The 17,137-nt window shown below is 40.0% G+C and overlaps 2 protein-coding genes across 2 annotated transcripts; both read left to right on the forward strand.

Annotated features, from left to right (window-relative positions):
* The first annotated feature begins 2,160 nt into the window (after positions 1–2,160).
* Positions 2,161–5,172, forward strand: LOC115689441 (myb family transcription factor EFM). The gene is made up of 4 exons (XM_030615473.2): positions 2,161–2,627; positions 3,078–3,731; positions 4,076–4,152; positions 4,380–5,172. The coding sequence occupies exons 1-4, from the start codon at positions 2,435–2,437 to the stop codon at positions 4,923–4,925; spliced, it is 1,470 nt and encodes a 489-aa protein (XP_030471333.1). The 5' UTR covers positions 2,161–2,434; the 3' UTR covers positions 4,926–5,172.
* A 6,549-nt stretch (positions 5,173–11,721) lies between these two features.
* Positions 11,722–15,875, forward strand: LOC115693162 (signal recognition particle subunit SRP54 2-like). The gene is made up of 9 exons (XM_056306263.1): positions 11,722–12,000; positions 12,858–12,957; positions 13,125–13,278; positions 13,542–13,692; positions 13,773–13,921; positions 14,503–14,603; positions 14,708–14,865; positions 15,044–15,158; positions 15,287–15,875. The coding sequence occupies exons 1-9, from the start codon at positions 11,770–11,772 to the stop codon at positions 15,574–15,576; spliced, it is 1,449 nt and encodes a 482-aa protein (XP_056162238.1). The 5' UTR covers positions 11,722–11,769; the 3' UTR covers positions 15,577–15,875.
* Positions 15,876–17,137: the final 1,262 nt, after the last annotated feature.

Raw genomic sequence — 17,137 nt, forward strand, 5'->3', positions numbered from 1 at the left:
GCATATGTTGTCGGGACATTGCACCATGCATCATCACATATTCCTGCTAGAGGTTGGGAGATCCTCTGCGTCGATAGATATAATACCCTTCCTTAGGATAGGAATAGTGAGACGATTTGCACTCACTATAGATTGATAGGATCCTCATCCTCACTTGTACTTAGGGTAGCAATGAGTTTCCTGACCCTTATGGAGCGAAACCAGCCAAACTCATATGAGGAGTACGATATAACTTATGAGAAGTGACGCCGTCGATTCTTATATTGGATGCTTAGATGAATCAACTGAACTTAAAGAATCGCTCGCGATTTGTCACGTTACTTTGTAAGCTAACTTAGTCTCGTATCCCAAACATTACACAATAAACGAGTCATTAAACTATCTTTTACTTACTTGGTCTAAAAAATTAAATAACTCATAATATGTAAAATAAATGTCGCTGTACATACGTAGACACGCACACACATACACACGCACAAGCATATCTACATGGATTAACAAATTCATTAGTACGCAGTCAAGATTATATTCTAATAATATACAGGTATTTCCTCGGAACCAATCAAGATTCATTGATATATTCACCAAGCCAATGTCAAGTCAAGCACGCCCAAATGAAGACACCTTTAGATGTAGCAAAATACTTCATGAAATACAACCAAGATGCCCTGAAACCCTAAATTATGCCGACACATTGAGCATAATATTATAATTTTACTAAAGTAATAACAGAAGAATCTTTGTTACCTTCCAACCCACTTCATTAAAGCTAGTAGCAGAAGAAGATTCCCAGTTCTTAGCCCCCTTTATTATTCTTTTTTTAGAGATGATTCTTTATTTAAACTTTCCTTTGCTTGGACCTTTAAGCTTTTTTGTGTGTGTGTGTGTGGGTGCGTTCCCTTAATTTAGAGTCGTAGAATTGGAACTAAGATATTCCTTCCTTGAAAGACAATATATTATTCTTTATGATGAATGTTTCATGCAGATTAGATATTCTCTTTTTCTCTCTCTCTGAATGCACTCAAATTTAGAACAATCATGCAAACTTTTGAAGCCTAAAAAGAAAGTTGCATGGTGTATTGATACATAGCACCATTTGAATATGTCCTCTCTCTCTCTCTCTCTCTCTCTCTCTCTCTCTCTCTCTCTCTCTCTCTCTCTCTCTCTACGAATATTAATGTGGGTAACAAAACATAATGGATATATAGTATATGCTAAGCTAGCTCCCTCCAAAGGACATGTATATACATAAATAATGATAATCATGGTAGAATCATCGATAATATTATACATATCATTAAGAAGGAATAGAGAAGGCATTTGCGAGGACAGCATATAAGTACTACTTGGCCGTACACGTGTCCAACATCTAATGCCTACTTAGTATTCCTGGGTAGACTTTTCATTCTCATAGCACTTAATCTTGATATATGTCATTTTGATCCTCAACCATCGTATCGACACACCTTTTCTTTCTTAAAGCATTAATTTTTTTTTATATGTGTTGGACGAGCCCGCCCGCACATACATAAGCTTCATTTTGCGAAACTTCATCATTAACCAATCGAAACCTCTGGCTTTCATATGATTACGATTATCATGCTGGAAACAAATCGATAGGAATGCATCTTGATGAATGTAAAACAGGGAGGGTTATGGGGTTTAAGCTAGGACTATATACACTTTGAGTAATTAAAGGCTGATTTAACAGACATAGTGTTGCGATGGACTTTAATTGGGAGGGATTCATGGGTAAGAGGGACCAAAAGACAAAAGGAAAGCCAAAAAAAATTGAAAAAGAGAGAGAAAAGCAAAATAAAGGACAGCAGGGGCTAAGAAGAAGAAGAATCATCTTTTGTTTTTGTGATTTGAATTCGTACAAAAGAGAGGTTCTCCCAAGTAAAGACCAGGGCCTGAAGCACATGACTCCTCCTCTCTGGTGTCAGAGCCCCTTTGATTCTCTCTCTCTCTCTCTCTCTCAGAAAGACCAACCTCACGCATTTTTATTTTTCAACTTTTCTTTGCCCTTTGTTTTTCTTTGCAAGAAGTTACCATCCCCTTGCTTTATCTATCCTTGCTTTTCCTTTTCCCATCTCTCTCTCTCTCTCTCTCTCTCTGAGAAGAGCCCTACTTTATTCCCTTGAACTCACCCCTAAAAGAGAGGTGATCCTCTCTCGATCCTCCTTGTGTTCACAAACCTACACCATCTCTCTTTTCCTCCCTCTCTCTGTCTCTCTCTCTCTCTTATCATCATCATCATCTCAAACCTCAGAAAGGGAAGAGTCCATACGCACCCTTTTGCTCTTGTTTGTTCCTACACACACCCAAATAGCTAATTCTTATTCTTATCATAGGACCATCTGAGGACAAAGCACAGTGCAGTTGATACACATCATAACAACTGTAGGCTTTGCGTGCGTGTTCGAGAATAACTATGGCTTCTCCTTCTGAACTAACCCTAGAGTGCAAGCCCCAGAGCTATTCCATGCTCCTGAAGTCGTTCGGCGACCACGCTGCGGACCAGACCCAGAAGCTCGAGGAGTTCCTCGCTCGCCTCGAGGAGGAGCGCCTCAAGATCGACGCGTTCAAGCGCGAGCTCCCACTCTGCATGCAGCTCCTCACCAATGGTAATCCCAATAGTGTTGTGTCTACGCATGCACATATGCAAATGCATATCGTTTGCATCGATGTGAGTCGGGCCCAGTGAAACGGAATTGTCCACGCACACGTCTCAAGATTCATTTCAAAGAGAAAAAAGATTATGGTTAATCGGTGCATGCATATTCATGTTCCATAGTTTTGAGTGCCAATCTTTTAACCTTTTCCTTTTTTGGGGCTTTTCTTTTCATTTTATTGAAGTTGGAGATTGGCTTTCTTTGGCGAACTAATACTTTCCTTTTCGCTTGTTTCTATGAATAATCCAAAGTAGAAACTATGCTAATTTTTTAACCCTTTTGCGAATATATGCCTATGTTCATACATGACAAAGATGGGTTTTTTTATGATTTATTTTATTTCCTTTCTAATAAATTTATTTCATCAATCAAAATTTTAGAACTTTTTTTTATGTGTTGCAGCTGTAGAAGTATCAAAGCAACAGCTTCAAGCCTACAGAGCAAATCAAGGACCAAGGCCAGTTCTTGAAGAATTCATACCATTGAAAAATTCATCATCTGAAGGCTCTGAGAAGACACCAAACCTATCTGACAAGGCAAACTGGATGACATCTGCTCAATTATGGAGCCAAACAAGCAATGATAACCCCAACAAGCAACAGTCATTGGCGCCTAAAGAAATCGACATCGGCTTCAACGTTAGCCCGAAGATCGGTTGGGACAACAAACAGAGGAACGGAGGAGCCTTCCTTCCGTTCTCCAAGGAGCGCAACGGGTCATGCCCAAGCCCAAGCTTGAGGGCTCTTCCCGAGCTCGCTCTTGGCTCGCCCGAGAAAGAGACGGAAGATAAGAAGTATCTGGAAGCTGAGAATGCCAACGGTGTCTCGTGCGCGAGAAGAGACAGTTGCAGTAAAATTGGCAATGGTGTTCTGGTAAACGAAATGGGAAAAGGAGTCGTGAGTTCCACAGAAGTGCAGATTCCGGCGACAGCTAACGCTTCGACCAATAATTCGACGGCCGCAAATGGCCAGACTCATAGAAAGGCAAGGCGGTGCTGGTCGCCGGACTTGCATCGAAGGTTTGTAAATGCCCTACAGATGCTTGGCGGCTCTCAAGGTACTACAGGAATTTCATCATGAACATATATGTATTTGGATATTGCAGGTGAAAAACCCTAGTTGGATACAAATTTGACATTTACGTTCAAGTTTTCTTTTTGGGCGCACTGAATACACATGAACCTTTTCATGGTAGCCATAACATTTTTGGACTAACGTGGAATTCCCTTATCACACAAGAAACTATGTTTCAACAAAGAACATTGGGCTGTTGCGTGCACGTCATCAACTCCATCATTACAGTCAAACCACCATACTCTTTCCATGCATCATTGTTGCAATCATTAATTATATGAGTGGGCCTAATTTTCTTTTTTGTGTCTGTGGTTCATGAACAACCAGTGGCCACCCCAAAGCAAATCAGAGAGCTGATGAAGGTTGACGGTTTGACTAATGATGAAGTTAAAAGCCATCTCCAGGTACATCTCTCTGCCTCTCTCTCTCTATGTCTCTTCTATCTCTCTGTCTCTCTCTCTCTCTCAAACATGCCAAACCTGTGATAAGAACAGACCTTTACTATATCAAACTGACAACCTCAGAGAGAGACACAAAAACATTTGTACTATAATTCAAACTGACATCTGAAGAAGAAGCACAGCTTGACCTATCTTTTCTTTTCTCCCTTTTCTTTGATTGGTGAACACAGAAATACAGGCTTCACACCAGACGACCCAGCCCAAGCCCACAAGCAGCCGGCGCCGCCGGTCCGCAGCTGGTGGTCCTAGGTAGCATCTGGGTACCGCCTGATTACGCGACGGCTGCGGCCGCCGCCGCCGCACATGGCGGCACTCCCCAACTGTATGGCGCCCACCCGACTGGCCATGCGTCGCCTCACTACTGCACGCCTCCTGCTATGCCGCAGGAATTCTACTCCACGGCAGCGGCCGTGGCGCACCACGAGGTGGTGCACCACCACCCCCTCCACGGCCACCACCACCAGATTCAATTGTACAAGGGGACTTCTCATCCCCAACCACAAAGCTCGCCGGAGTCCGGGATGAGGGGCGGCGGCGGGGATGGCCAGTCGGAGAGCATCGAGGACGGCAAGTCGGAGAGCAGCAGCTGGAAGGGCGACAGCGGCGATCACGTCAACAACGGTGGAGATCAAAGGAAGGGATTGATCACCATGAGAGATGACAACAACGAGGAGAGTAATGGAAGTGAGATTACTCTCAAGTTCTATGACAAATAAAATTTTCATGCTAGGATTTTAGGGTTTTAGTTTTTTTTTTTATGAAGATTTTCTTTTGGTTTTTGAATTTTTATTGTTGTTTTTATTATTCTGATTTTTATGTGCAAATATCTAGAGAGGGTTAAAAAAGGGGGTGCATAATGGCAAAAAAGGGCAAGCTTGTCATGTTTCCTCGATATGTTTCATGTCCTTTTGGGAAGAAAATAGAAAGATTGTATTTATATGGACGCTTTGGCATTTTGTGTTATTCTCTTGTTTTTTCTTGACTTATTTGCTTATTTGCCACTATATAGATAGATAAATTTAATTTGAAATTGTATTGACCCACAACCTCAAGAAAATGGCAACTTAGGAGTTAGGACCACAATTTGAGGGAATCTTAAGTGGATGATGTCGGTATGAGATGAGTAGATATTCCTCTAGTTCCATTCTTATCCATCAAGCCAATCGCAAGAAAAGAAATGCTTGTGATTTACGGTACATCTCGCGAAAACTATATCGAGCTTAGTTTATATTCACATTGGTTATAAATTGAAATTAACAATATCGTTTTTCTTTAACCTCCTCTATGTCTTTTGTACAAATTATTTACTCGGTTGTTTATTTATGTTTTATTTATTTCGCCAATTCCTTGAGTTGTGATTGATCTTACAAAGTTTCACACGGTTCAACAAAAAGCACTCATTTGATGAGAGATAAGGTGAATTTGTGAAAGTTCCTCAACCTGGACAACCTCATTCAAAAAAGGAAGAGATTAATTATCTTTGAGGAAAGTCGTCTTAAAAAAGGGCATTTTTTTTTATTCTTTTTGTTTTTGCTTTTAGAAATTGTAAGCACGGTCTTTCGACTTGACCAAGAAAGAGATTACTCTCAATATATTAATCCCATTCAAATGAGAGAAAATCCGGAATAATCGAGGGTTAACATGAAATTTCAAAAGGCAAAAACCCTATAATTCACAAATTTCTAATTAATTAAGGCTTTGACACACACACACACACACAAAAAATTGCCCACCATTCATCAAATTTGATGAAGGGAAAATTAAAAGGGGAGGCTCTTCAAAAGAAGAGACACCGAAAGAGAAGAGCTTTTTTCTTTGCTTGGATTTCTTTCCAGCAGCTTAGACTCAGATAAAAACAAATAAAAATAAAAAATTTACATTTTTCTCGAAGCACAAGACTAAGTTCACTTTCTTCCTCATCCCTTTGCCTTTCTTTTCTTCTTCTTTAGTTTGATCTATAAACAGTGCCTTTAACTAAGCTTTGGAGTTATAGCATTCACACCTTAAGCCGTTGATAAAAGTTAAAGTGCACATTCCCCAATTTAATCCACGCAAAAACACAATGAAATAAATATTTCTTGGTATCACCTAAAATTGCCCTTCTTCAAGTTCTATTGCCTAAACCTTGCTGGGTTTTGCAGGGACTAAAATGTCCTTTTCACCCGCTCGCATGTCTAGGTGTATACACCTGACGGCCTGATAGGACTGCGTTCCTTATTTTTATGTGCCAGTGCCTGCATGTCCAACCTCCCAATTAGGGAGAAAGTTTTTCTTCCCTCTCCCTAGAGAATACCCCTGTATTTTACGTCAAAAAAATCAGACGAAATAGTTTAAGGACTTACTTAACTCCGGCCCTTCTTCAGTTTCTATTGCCTTAACCTTGCTGGGTTTTGTAGGGACTAAAATGTCCCTTTCACCAATTCAATGTGATGCTTACGTTGTATTTAAAAATTTCTTCTTATGGAATGGAGCCAGCTCCCCTAATTTGTTTTTGTTCCGGCAGCACTAATAAACGTAAATTTCATTCGGTTTTTACTCTTTTGAAATTACGAAAAACCATTTCACAAAATGTCTATTCTGACGGTGATCATAAATGTAAGTTCCGTTCAAATTTTGTCTCTTTCGTAATTAGAGACATCATTACAGTTTAGAATTATTTTCTTTTGAAATACTCTCCTCTTCTCAATTTTCCATATTCAATTATCGGGTGGCAAGTTACATGGAGAAGTAAACGGAAATCTAGCAAATGGTGCAAAAAAAAAAAAATGGAAGATTGGTCTAAATTTCATTTTCTTTTCTTTACCACAAAGACAGAAGCAACCTTGGACACAATTACCAAAACACCCCCACCACCTTGTTCTGATATTGGGCTCCGGGCTTATTTTTCCCATTCCCATTTGAGCCCAAAACCATAGACCCGATTGTTCTGATTCTGGGCCTCCATCTTTCAGCCTTATCTTAGGTTAGCTAATACAAAAAAAAAAAAAAAAAACCTTGTTTCTCTTCTTAATTGTCACCGTAATTAGTAATTTAGACATTTTCCGGAGTCGATGCGATGTAGAATTAGATTAGGTTTACAGGAGATGATTACGTAATTAAGCGCATAACCGGATTATCGCTTGGAAATTCCACGAAAAAAAAGGAAAAGACAGATAAAATCTTTATTTCACAAAGAAAACTAAACCATGACATACAAAATTTTATTTACATGTCTCGTAAAGCACTAAAATAAGAAGAAACAAACGAGAAAAGTGAAGCATCTTTCTTTAACTAGTTTCCTCCTCCTCCTCCTCCTCGTCATTTGTTTCTTAGTGTCGAAGCACAAGACTAAGCACAAGAAGAACCAAAGACTAAGGGCTTGTTTGTTTCGCGGAAAAACCAATGATAAAGGAAAATGATTTCTCGAAAAACATTTTTTTGGAATACAGGTTTTTCCTTTTTTTCATTGATATATGATCGAAATCGTTTTCTGATGTTTGGATTTTATTAGAAAATGATTTCAATCTCGTGATTTTATCTCAGGTAAAAAAAATCAATTTGTTTTCTTTCTTTCTCTTTCCCTTCCCTTTCTGCTAATCACCAATCATAGGCCATGGCCGATGAGGGCTGGCTTCACCTCGACAAGGGTCACCCTCGCCTGCCACAAGCAAGCGTCGGCCTTGCCAAGTTGCGCCTTGGCGAAGGTGAGCACCGGCGAGGCCCCCTTCACCAAAAAATGTCCATCTCAGCACTATTCGTGCCACCTAGGACGACCGATGTCCACGTTAGCAATTTATGGCCTAAATTGACCGGATGGATTATAACTATAGTGGCCCAACTAAAAGATTTATGACTAAATTGGTATCAATACAATAGGTTTAGAACTTTTTTGATATTTTTCCCGGACTCGGACCACAGCGTGTGGTTTGCTCCTTCATGTACCCTGTCTTTTGTCATAATACTTTTCCACTTTGCTGCCCAGCCAGATCACCCTTTGAGTGTTGGGGTCTTTGAGAAATATGAATTTTACATATACTTCCCATTAGGTTATATTGCTCACAAAAATTAAGGCTGGCAAAAAAAATATTTTTCATTGATTAATTTTTTTAAGTGACATAATTTATTATTTTTTGAAAAATATTTTCTAAATCCTGAGTTTTTCGTGGAACAAAGGCACCCATTAGATTATAATGCAAAATCATCAATTACCCAATAGGTTATAGAATTGATTTCGCAGATGTGATTATTGTGAGTTTTGGTATATTGTTTCGACTACGATTTGGACATATGTATTCTTCACCTTAGGCTTGATGTATGGGATTGATCTAATCTAATGCGAATGATGCACATTAACCCAGAGGGCGTATATGCGCAAGAATTCTTTGCATCAAATTTGAGATTTGAGGGTTTGAGCCAACGTTCTCGTTGGAAGAACATGCAAGTTTCGATTATGTTGCATTTGATATCGGCTAATGATAAATTTCTTACGCAAATGAAGACTCATTCGAATCGAATCCGATGGATAACGATTTGAATCCAATTTTGCTTTCTCCATGCTCACTTAAGTTTGCTTCGGTCTGTGAATACGACATGCTTGAGTTACATATTAAACTGTAAATATTCTAGGATCTTCAAGAGAGAGGAAAATAGAATCAATAAATACTACATTTCACTCAATTGGCATGACTTTACAAGTAATTAGAGGAGGGTATTTATACCCGAACAATATGCATAGGAAAGGAAATTAGCTATCTTAGATAATCATGAAATATTAAATAACATTCCCAATATCTAATAATCTCTCTAAAATTATACTCTAACAAGAAAATCTCTAATGTCCGTAAATATACTTCATCACTCCCCCTCAAACTGGTGCATCCAGCTTGCAGATGATTGGTTCAACTTTCTTTGAAAGAAAGTGATCAAGCATTGTGCAAGCCGGACCTTACACTAAACAAACCAGATTTGACAAGCGCTAAAGCAACACATACTTAGGAAGTTGACATTTTTCTCACACAACCTCGATAGAATTGTGTAGAAACCCAACTTGAATTGTAGCAAACTAAATAGCATCACCCAACAATGCTCATCTTTGGTTACTTGATGAAGGTATGCTCATCTCCGGTGCTCATAGCTACCTTGATGACATCACCCCACAACGCTTATCTTTGGCTGCTTAATAAAGGTGTACTTGACTCTGGTGCTCACAGCTTCCTGGATATTTGATGGCGACTTCGCTCGTCGATGTTGCTCGCAATTAGAAGAGAGTACCATAACGAATAACGTCCATAGTAGCGTTGTTGAGTGTTGACAAAATTAGACAGCATAAAGGAAGAAAAAGCTAAGGTTTGATTTAATTCCTTCTCTTACTAGGATCTTCAAGAGAGAGGAAAAGAGAATTAATAAAGACTACTTTACAAGTAATTAGAGAAGGGTATTTATACCCGAACAACATGCATAGGAAAGGAAATTAGCTATCTTGGATAATCATGAAATATTAAATAATATCCTAAATATCTAATAATCTCTCTAAAATTATACTCTAACAAGAAAATATCTAATCTCCATGAATATACTTCATCGTAAACCTCCAATTCGTTTCCACAGGAGCCCAACATTGTCTTCTTACGATTAATAAAAAAACACTTTAAAAACAAATTATCTTTATAGAAAACAAATCAAGACTCCGTTCTGTCCTATTTTCTAATTATTTGAACAGATAATGATTATCTTTATAATAGAGATGATAATTATGATCTTATTATTTTCTTTCTTCTTCTTCTTCTTCTCATCCTCTTGCCTTAAAAAAGGAATATCTGAGAGATCAGAACCTTTCAAGCCCCACTCCTCTCTCGAATCCCCCAAGCCCTAGAGTCTCATATTCTTCGTCGCGATCGGCTTCGTGTTGGTCTCCTCCTTCGTCGTCGTCCGTCCCTCCTCCATTCTCGCGAGCGAGCGAAGATGGTGTTGGCACAGTTAGGCGGGACCATAACCCGCGCGATACAGCAGATGAGCAATGCGACGATCATAGACGAGAAGGTTCTGAACGGGTGCCTCAACGAGATCAACCGCGCCCTCCTCAATGCCGACGTCCGGTTCCAGCTCGTCCGCGACATGCAGAACAACATCAAGAGCATCGTCAGCATCGACGATCTCGCCGCCGGGCACAACAAGAGCAGGATCATCCAGCAGGTATGTGTTCTTTTTTTTTTTCTCTCTTTTTTTTGTGGATTGAGTTAACTATAAGCTGTCCGTGAATTGGCCCGGTTTTCTTCGACCAAAAAAAAAATTGGCCCGGTTTTCCTCCGTGCACTCCAATTAATAATTTCTTATTTTTTTATTTTCAATTTTTTTTAAAATTGAACTTTTTTAATTTTTTTAAATTTTTCTTTTTCTTTTTAGCGAGGCTCGAACTCTCCTGACGAAGAAAAAGAAAAAGAAATAAAATTTAATTTTAAAATTTAATTTTTTTAGGAATGAAAAGACAAATAAAAAATATAAAAATGAGTGAACAGAGGAGAATGAGCTTGGTCCGGGTGAAACAAAGAGTACAGAAAATATTTTCCTCTTTTCATAAAGATGTTTGAGGGTGTTTTTTGCATTGACGGAAAATGTTTTCTTTGACTTAGTTTATTTTCCGTGAACCAAATCCCGAAAAATCCGGAAGTCGGAGCCTAAGTTTTCTTTGACTAAAGTTGGAAAATATTAAATTTTATTTCTTCAGGAATATGTCAATTTTGAGGATGTTTTACATTTCGGACTCCAAATTGATAGGCTCACATTCTGAATATGTGCCTTGATATGAAGCGTTGATTGGGAAACGTCCTACTTTACTAAAGACTACTTTAGAAGAGAGTACCATAATGAATAATGTCCATAGTAATGTTGTTGTGTGTTGACAAAATCAGACAGCATAAAGGAAGAAAAAGATAAGGTTTGACTTAATTCCTTCTCTTACTAGGATCTTCAAGAGAGAGGAGAAGAGAATTTTTTTTTGGTCGAAAGAGGAAAAGAGAATTAATAAAGATTACTTTACAAGTAATTAGAGAAGGGTATTTATACCCGAACAACATGCATAGGAAAGGAAATTAGCTATCTTAGATAATCATGAAATATTAAATAATATCCTAAATATTTAATAATCTCTCTAAAATTATACTCTAACAAGGAAATATCTAATCTCCTTGAATATACTTCATCGTAAACCTCCAATTCGTTTCCACAGGAGCCCAACATCGTCTTCTTGCGATTAATAAAAAAAACACTTTAAATACAATTTATCTTCATAGAAAACAAATCAAGACTCCTCTCTATCCTATTTTCTAATTATTTGAACAGATAATGATTATCTTTATAATAGAGATGATAATTATGATCTTATTATTTCCTTTCTTCTTCTTCTTCTCATCCTCCTCTTGCCTTAAAAAAGGAATATCTGAGAGATCAGAACCTTTCAAGCCTCACTCCTCTCTCGAATCCCCCCCAGCCCTAGAGTCTAATATTCTTGGTCGTGATCGGCTTCTTGTTCGTCTCCTCCTTCGTCGCCGTCCGTCCCTCCTCCGTTCTCGCGAGCGAGCGAAGATGGTGTTGGCACAGTTAGGCGGGACCATAACCCGCGCGATACAGCAGATGAGCAATGCGACGATCATAGACGAGAAAGTTCTGAACGGGTGCCTCAACGAGATCAACCGCGCCCTCCTCAACGCCGACGTCCAGTTCCAGCTCGTCCGCGACATGCAGAACAACATCAAGCGCATCATCAGCATCGACGATCTAGCCGCCGGGCACAACAAGCGCAGGATCATCCAGCAGGTATGTGTTCTTTTTTTTTTTCTATCTTTTTTCTTGTGGATTGAGTTATCTATAAGCTGTCCGTGAATTGGCCCGGTTTTCCTCCGTGCACTCCGATTAATAATTTCTTATTTTTTCTTTTTAATTTTTCTTTTTCTTTTTAGCGAGGCTCGAACTCGCCTTACGACGAAAAAGAAAAAGAATAAAAAATAATTTAAAAATCAAAATTTTTAATAATGAAAAGAAAAATAAAAAATAATTAAAATGAGTGCACGGAGGAGAATGCGCTTGGTCTGGGTGAAAGAAAGAGAGAGAAAATGTTTTCTGTGTTTTTTGCATTGATGGAAAATAACAGAGCCTAAGTTTTCTTTGACTAAAGTTGGAAAATATTAAATTTTATTCTTCAGGAATTTGTCAATTTTGAGGATGTTTTACATTTTGGACTCCAAATTGATAGGCTTACATTCTGAAATAAGGTTCTTTGATATGAAGCGTTGATTAGGAAACGTCCTACTTTACTATCTAGGTGTGTGGTTAATTTTGATTTGCTATATGGGGGATAAAATATAATGTATCGCTCCCGGTGGCATCTCGTTTGGAAGAACTTTAGCTCATTAAGACATTAATGTGACTGTAAATGCTGGTTATTATGTTTAGTATTGATGTGATCTTTGCTTTCAGCATAGCTCTATTACAATTACTTTTTCGTGTTTTGGGGATGGGTGGAATATCCTGGAGATGTGTATATTGTGTTATTTGATCTGTCTGGTCATTTTTTAAGGACATATCTGTCACTGTTGTTAGACTTTAGTCTCTCATCCGTCCGAATGTGATCAAGAAGTACCCATGCGGTTCGCTTGTGGCTACTTTTGTTGCAGGCCATATTTAGTGAGCTGTGCAACATGTTGGATCCGGGGAAGCCTTCCTTTACTCCTAAGAAAGGAAAGACAAGTGTCATTATGTTTGTTGGTTTACAAGGTACTTAAAGATCTCCTCCAACTTGAGTTGATGTTTGCGAATTTAGTTACTTGGGATATGGATTATTCATTGTTGCATCCATGCATTCTGATCAAGTGGTTACAATTTGTTTGGAGGCTTTATATACTGCTTATGCTTCGATGTGTGAATATGCATTGTTATGACAGGATCGGGTAAGACCACGACGTGTACCAAGTATGCACATTATCATCAAAAGAAAGGTTGGAAGCCAGCTCTTGTCTGTGCCGATACTTTTAGAGCTGGTGCCTTTGATCAGTTGAAGCAGAATGCCACCAAAGCTAAAATTCCATTTTATGGAAGGTACTTTCTTTCGCGCGTTGCATTTTGATCTGCTCCTGTATGCAGACACCTAGTTCCTCAAACAAAATGAGTAGGACTGTCAGATTTCGTAAAAGTAAACTCAAGGTCTCCAAGTGCACATGTTTTCATCATGCATAAATTCTTTCTCGTGTTGATTAGTTTATCCTTCATTTACTCACGAGTGGGCTCACAGAATTTAACATTTAGGACTGTCATGTTTCGATGCAATTTCTTGGCCATCAATGATGCAAGTTCTGTGACAGTTACACGGAATCGGATCCTGTGAAAATTGCTGTTGAAGGTGTGGAGACACTTAAAAAGGAAAATTTTGATCTCATAATTGTTGACACAAGTGGGCGTCACAAGCAGGAGGCTGCTCTTTTTGAAGAAATGCGTCAAGTTTCTGAAGCAACGGTAGCATATGATCCTTTTGGGCATTTTCAGTCGGATCTCTGCTTCTTTAAGATTTTAACATGTTGCATGATATGCTGCAGAAACCAGATCTCATTGTATTTGTTATGGACAGTAGCATTGGTCAAGCTGCATTTGATCAAGCACAGGCATTCAAGCAAAGTGTTCCTGTTGGGGCTGTCATTGTGACTAAGATGGATGGTCATGCAAAGGGTGGTGGTGCTCTTAGTGCGTAAGTGTTATTTTGGTTAAGTCAGAGACAAACAATTCCATTTTCCATATTTTCCCTCTTCACAGTCGCCACCATTGAAGTGGTTTTCTAGTATTCAAATGGGGTAATGGAGTGGATTCATGCACAAAATGTCTGTAAACGGTTGCAATATGAGTCTTCGGAGTAGATTGCTGCTATCTTGCAGTCGCATATATATGTCGTGCGTATGTCTGTGTGTGTTTCTTTAAATGGCGGCGGCTATGATCCTATTCTGAGTTATAGCTCACGAATGAATATCGCTGGTTATATTCTTCGTTGGATTCTAATTGTTAGATCTTCAAAGTTTATGGGTTATGTTAATATATGTCAGTTTAGGCGAAAGATCACATAAAGAAACCTTTATACTTGTTTAATTGAAAGCGATTATTATTTTCATGGGACCGAAGGTGAAGTATTCTCTAAGAAAAAAAAAAAATTTGGTTGGGAATCCAGCACGGATAAGTTTTACCCGTCGAAGGTTACTTAGACTTGAGATACTTTTGGGAACATAAAAATGCTTACGGATCTTCCTTTGGTCTGAGTTCATTTGTTTGCATTTGCAGTGTCGCGGCAACGAAAAGTCCTGTGATCTTTATAGGTACTGGAGAGCATATGGACGAGTTTGAAGCGTTTGATGTTAAGCCTTTCGTCAGCCGGCTATTAGGTAGGTAGTTTCATTCGGGTTCTGTCTTTCAATGTGTCTTGTTTATATGCACGCATTCTTTTAGCGGTTCAATATTTTGGTGGAAACTATATTCTTCCACATAGGTATGGGCGACTGGTCTGGGTTTATGGACAAAATTCGCGAAGTGGTGCCTGAAGATCAACAGCCTGAGCTTCTACAGAAGCTTTCCGAAGGGTACTTTACCTTGAGAATTATGTACGAGCACGTTCAGAACATTCTTAAACTGGGTCCGATAGGCCAGGTTTGTGTTCCTTCCCCATCATTGGATACGATGCTCTATCTTATCATCCCGTGCTTTTTTGTTTTGGAGATTCGCGCAAAGTTGAATTATTTGTGCGTGCATCAGAATGCACGAGCATGCACCATGTCAAGATCTGTCGATGATCTAGGCTAATACGATTTGGTTGTCTCGAATCAAGGTTTGCTCCATGCTGCCGGGGTTCAGTTCTGAATTGATGCCGCAGGGTCGAGAGAAAGAAAGCCAGGCGAAGATCAAAAGATACATGACCATGATGGACTCAATGACAAACGAAGGCAAGTCATGCTGTAGTATATACATAGTTCAGCTGTTTATGTTATTTTGTCTTACGGTTGCGGCGAAGGTTTTAAAATTCAAATCCTTGCCTCCGAGCCTTGATTAAACTGAGTTCGATTTGTTCCAGAGCTAGACAGTTCAAATCCAAAGATCGTGAACGAATCGAGAAGCGCGCGGATAGCGAGGGGTTCTGGTTGTGACGTCGGCGAAGTCATGGAAATGTTGGAAGAGTATAAGCGGCTCGGGAAGATTTGGCGCAACATGAAGGGGGTTAAGATCCCGACGCGGGGCGCTATGAATACACGGTCTCGGAACATGTACGCGCAACGCATGAGCAGAGCTCTCCCACCTCAGATGCTACAGCAGATGGGTGGCATGGGAGGTTTACAGAAGTTGATGAAGCAAATGGAACAGTAATCCGTTTGGTGACGCAATTTCATTTTTCTATTTCCGGGATAAATTTTTAATCCAGAAATAGGTTTGGAACAGAAATGAGAAGTAGAAATTTTTCTACTTCATCGAGTGACAAGCGATACGGCGCTATGATTTAGACTAGGGAGAGCGAGTTCTGGTGGGAAGGTTCGATGCATTTGATTCGCATTCTTGTGTAACTAATCAAAAAGCTGCCTGGAATAGTTAGGTACAAGATTTTTGTTCTTTGAGTTAGGATGATGGAAGAGCAGGTGCATACTTATTTCATAGAGTCAGCTTAAATGTATAAATGAAGCTTTTCTGAGTCTTTCCTCCCTTTGTCGGGTGAATTTCTTGGTGCCATCTGACAATGCTCGGTGGTGGTAGTGGTGTCGGAACCGAAACCAAACCGAAATTTCGTGCATTTTCGATTCGTTTTGGTTTTTTGGAAAAATAACCGTTCTTTTTTTTCTGATTCGGGTTCGAAAGAGGAAGGAAAAGCCGAAAACCGAACGGCGTTCGGTTCGTATTCGGTTCGGTTCGGTTTAGTAGATTTTGTTTCTCTGTTTCAGGCCGGGCCAGAATTCCGAGCTTCTCATGGTGAAAAATGTTAGCAGAAAAGGACGGTCGTTCTTCAACGAGACGATGTTTCAGGGTCAAGTTCAAAAAATTTGCTCGATTCGTCTGTTTCAACCAGAAAGGAACACGGAATCTTTGCAAGCATCTTCGATCTCCAAAGCATAAAACTGTCTTGTAGTAACATTCGTTTCATTAAAATATCAAAGAATGTTCCTTTCCATTTAAGAAAAGCAAGAAAGAATCAAACAACATTCTCCACAAAAATTTCCGTCCTTTTTTTTGTTTTATTGTTCTAACAAAAATGACACATCGCCGGCTCTCGACTTTTCTCAACGACGCTCTTCGACCAGAGGAAACGGGGACAGCCAGTGACTGGACGACCGCGACGACGGACTCCCTGAGCCGCCAACACCACCGCCATCGCCCCCGCCACAGGTGGCACGCAACATGCCAACCAAGTAATTATCCAAATCATCAGGGGAGTATTTGACCGCCGAATCTCCGGTCGGACAGTTGTTGTAGAGCCGCCGATAAGCCGGCACGAGCTTCTCCGCCAGCGACAGCGTGGTCTCGTCCCTCAGCTTCGAGTCGGGGCACGGCCCATCTCACCTGCTTGGCCCGAACCTCCTCCAGCGCCGCATTGAACTTCCTCAGGGATTCCTTCGCCTGGCCGAAAGATATCTCGACGGTGAGATCGGCCAATGATGAGAAGACCTTGCTCCATCCCATCCGTTCGTAGTTGCTCGCGTAGAGCTTCACCTTCGACTCGTGCTTCTCCACCCAGTGCTCACCGAGGAGGTGCCTCAAGTTCGACCGAGCCACCTTATCGATGACGTACCAGAGGTTGTTGGCGAGGAAGAGGCAAGAGAGAGCCACGTCCTTGTACTGCTCGGCCTTCACGTCGAGCTTGCACAGCAGGACAAGAACGAGCCATGAAAACCGTGCGAACATCGCCGACGCATCGCCATCTCTGGGCAGCGACGGAGGC

Source organism: Syzygium oleosum, unplaced genomic scaffold, assembly GCF_021117445.2.
Source record: "Syzygium oleosum isolate NSW1041296 unplaced genomic scaffold, Sole_v2.1 Sole_v2.42, whole genome shotgun sequence".
Classification (NCBI taxonomy): Eukaryota; Viridiplantae; Streptophyta; class Magnoliopsida; order Myrtales; family Myrtaceae; genus Syzygium; species Syzygium oleosum.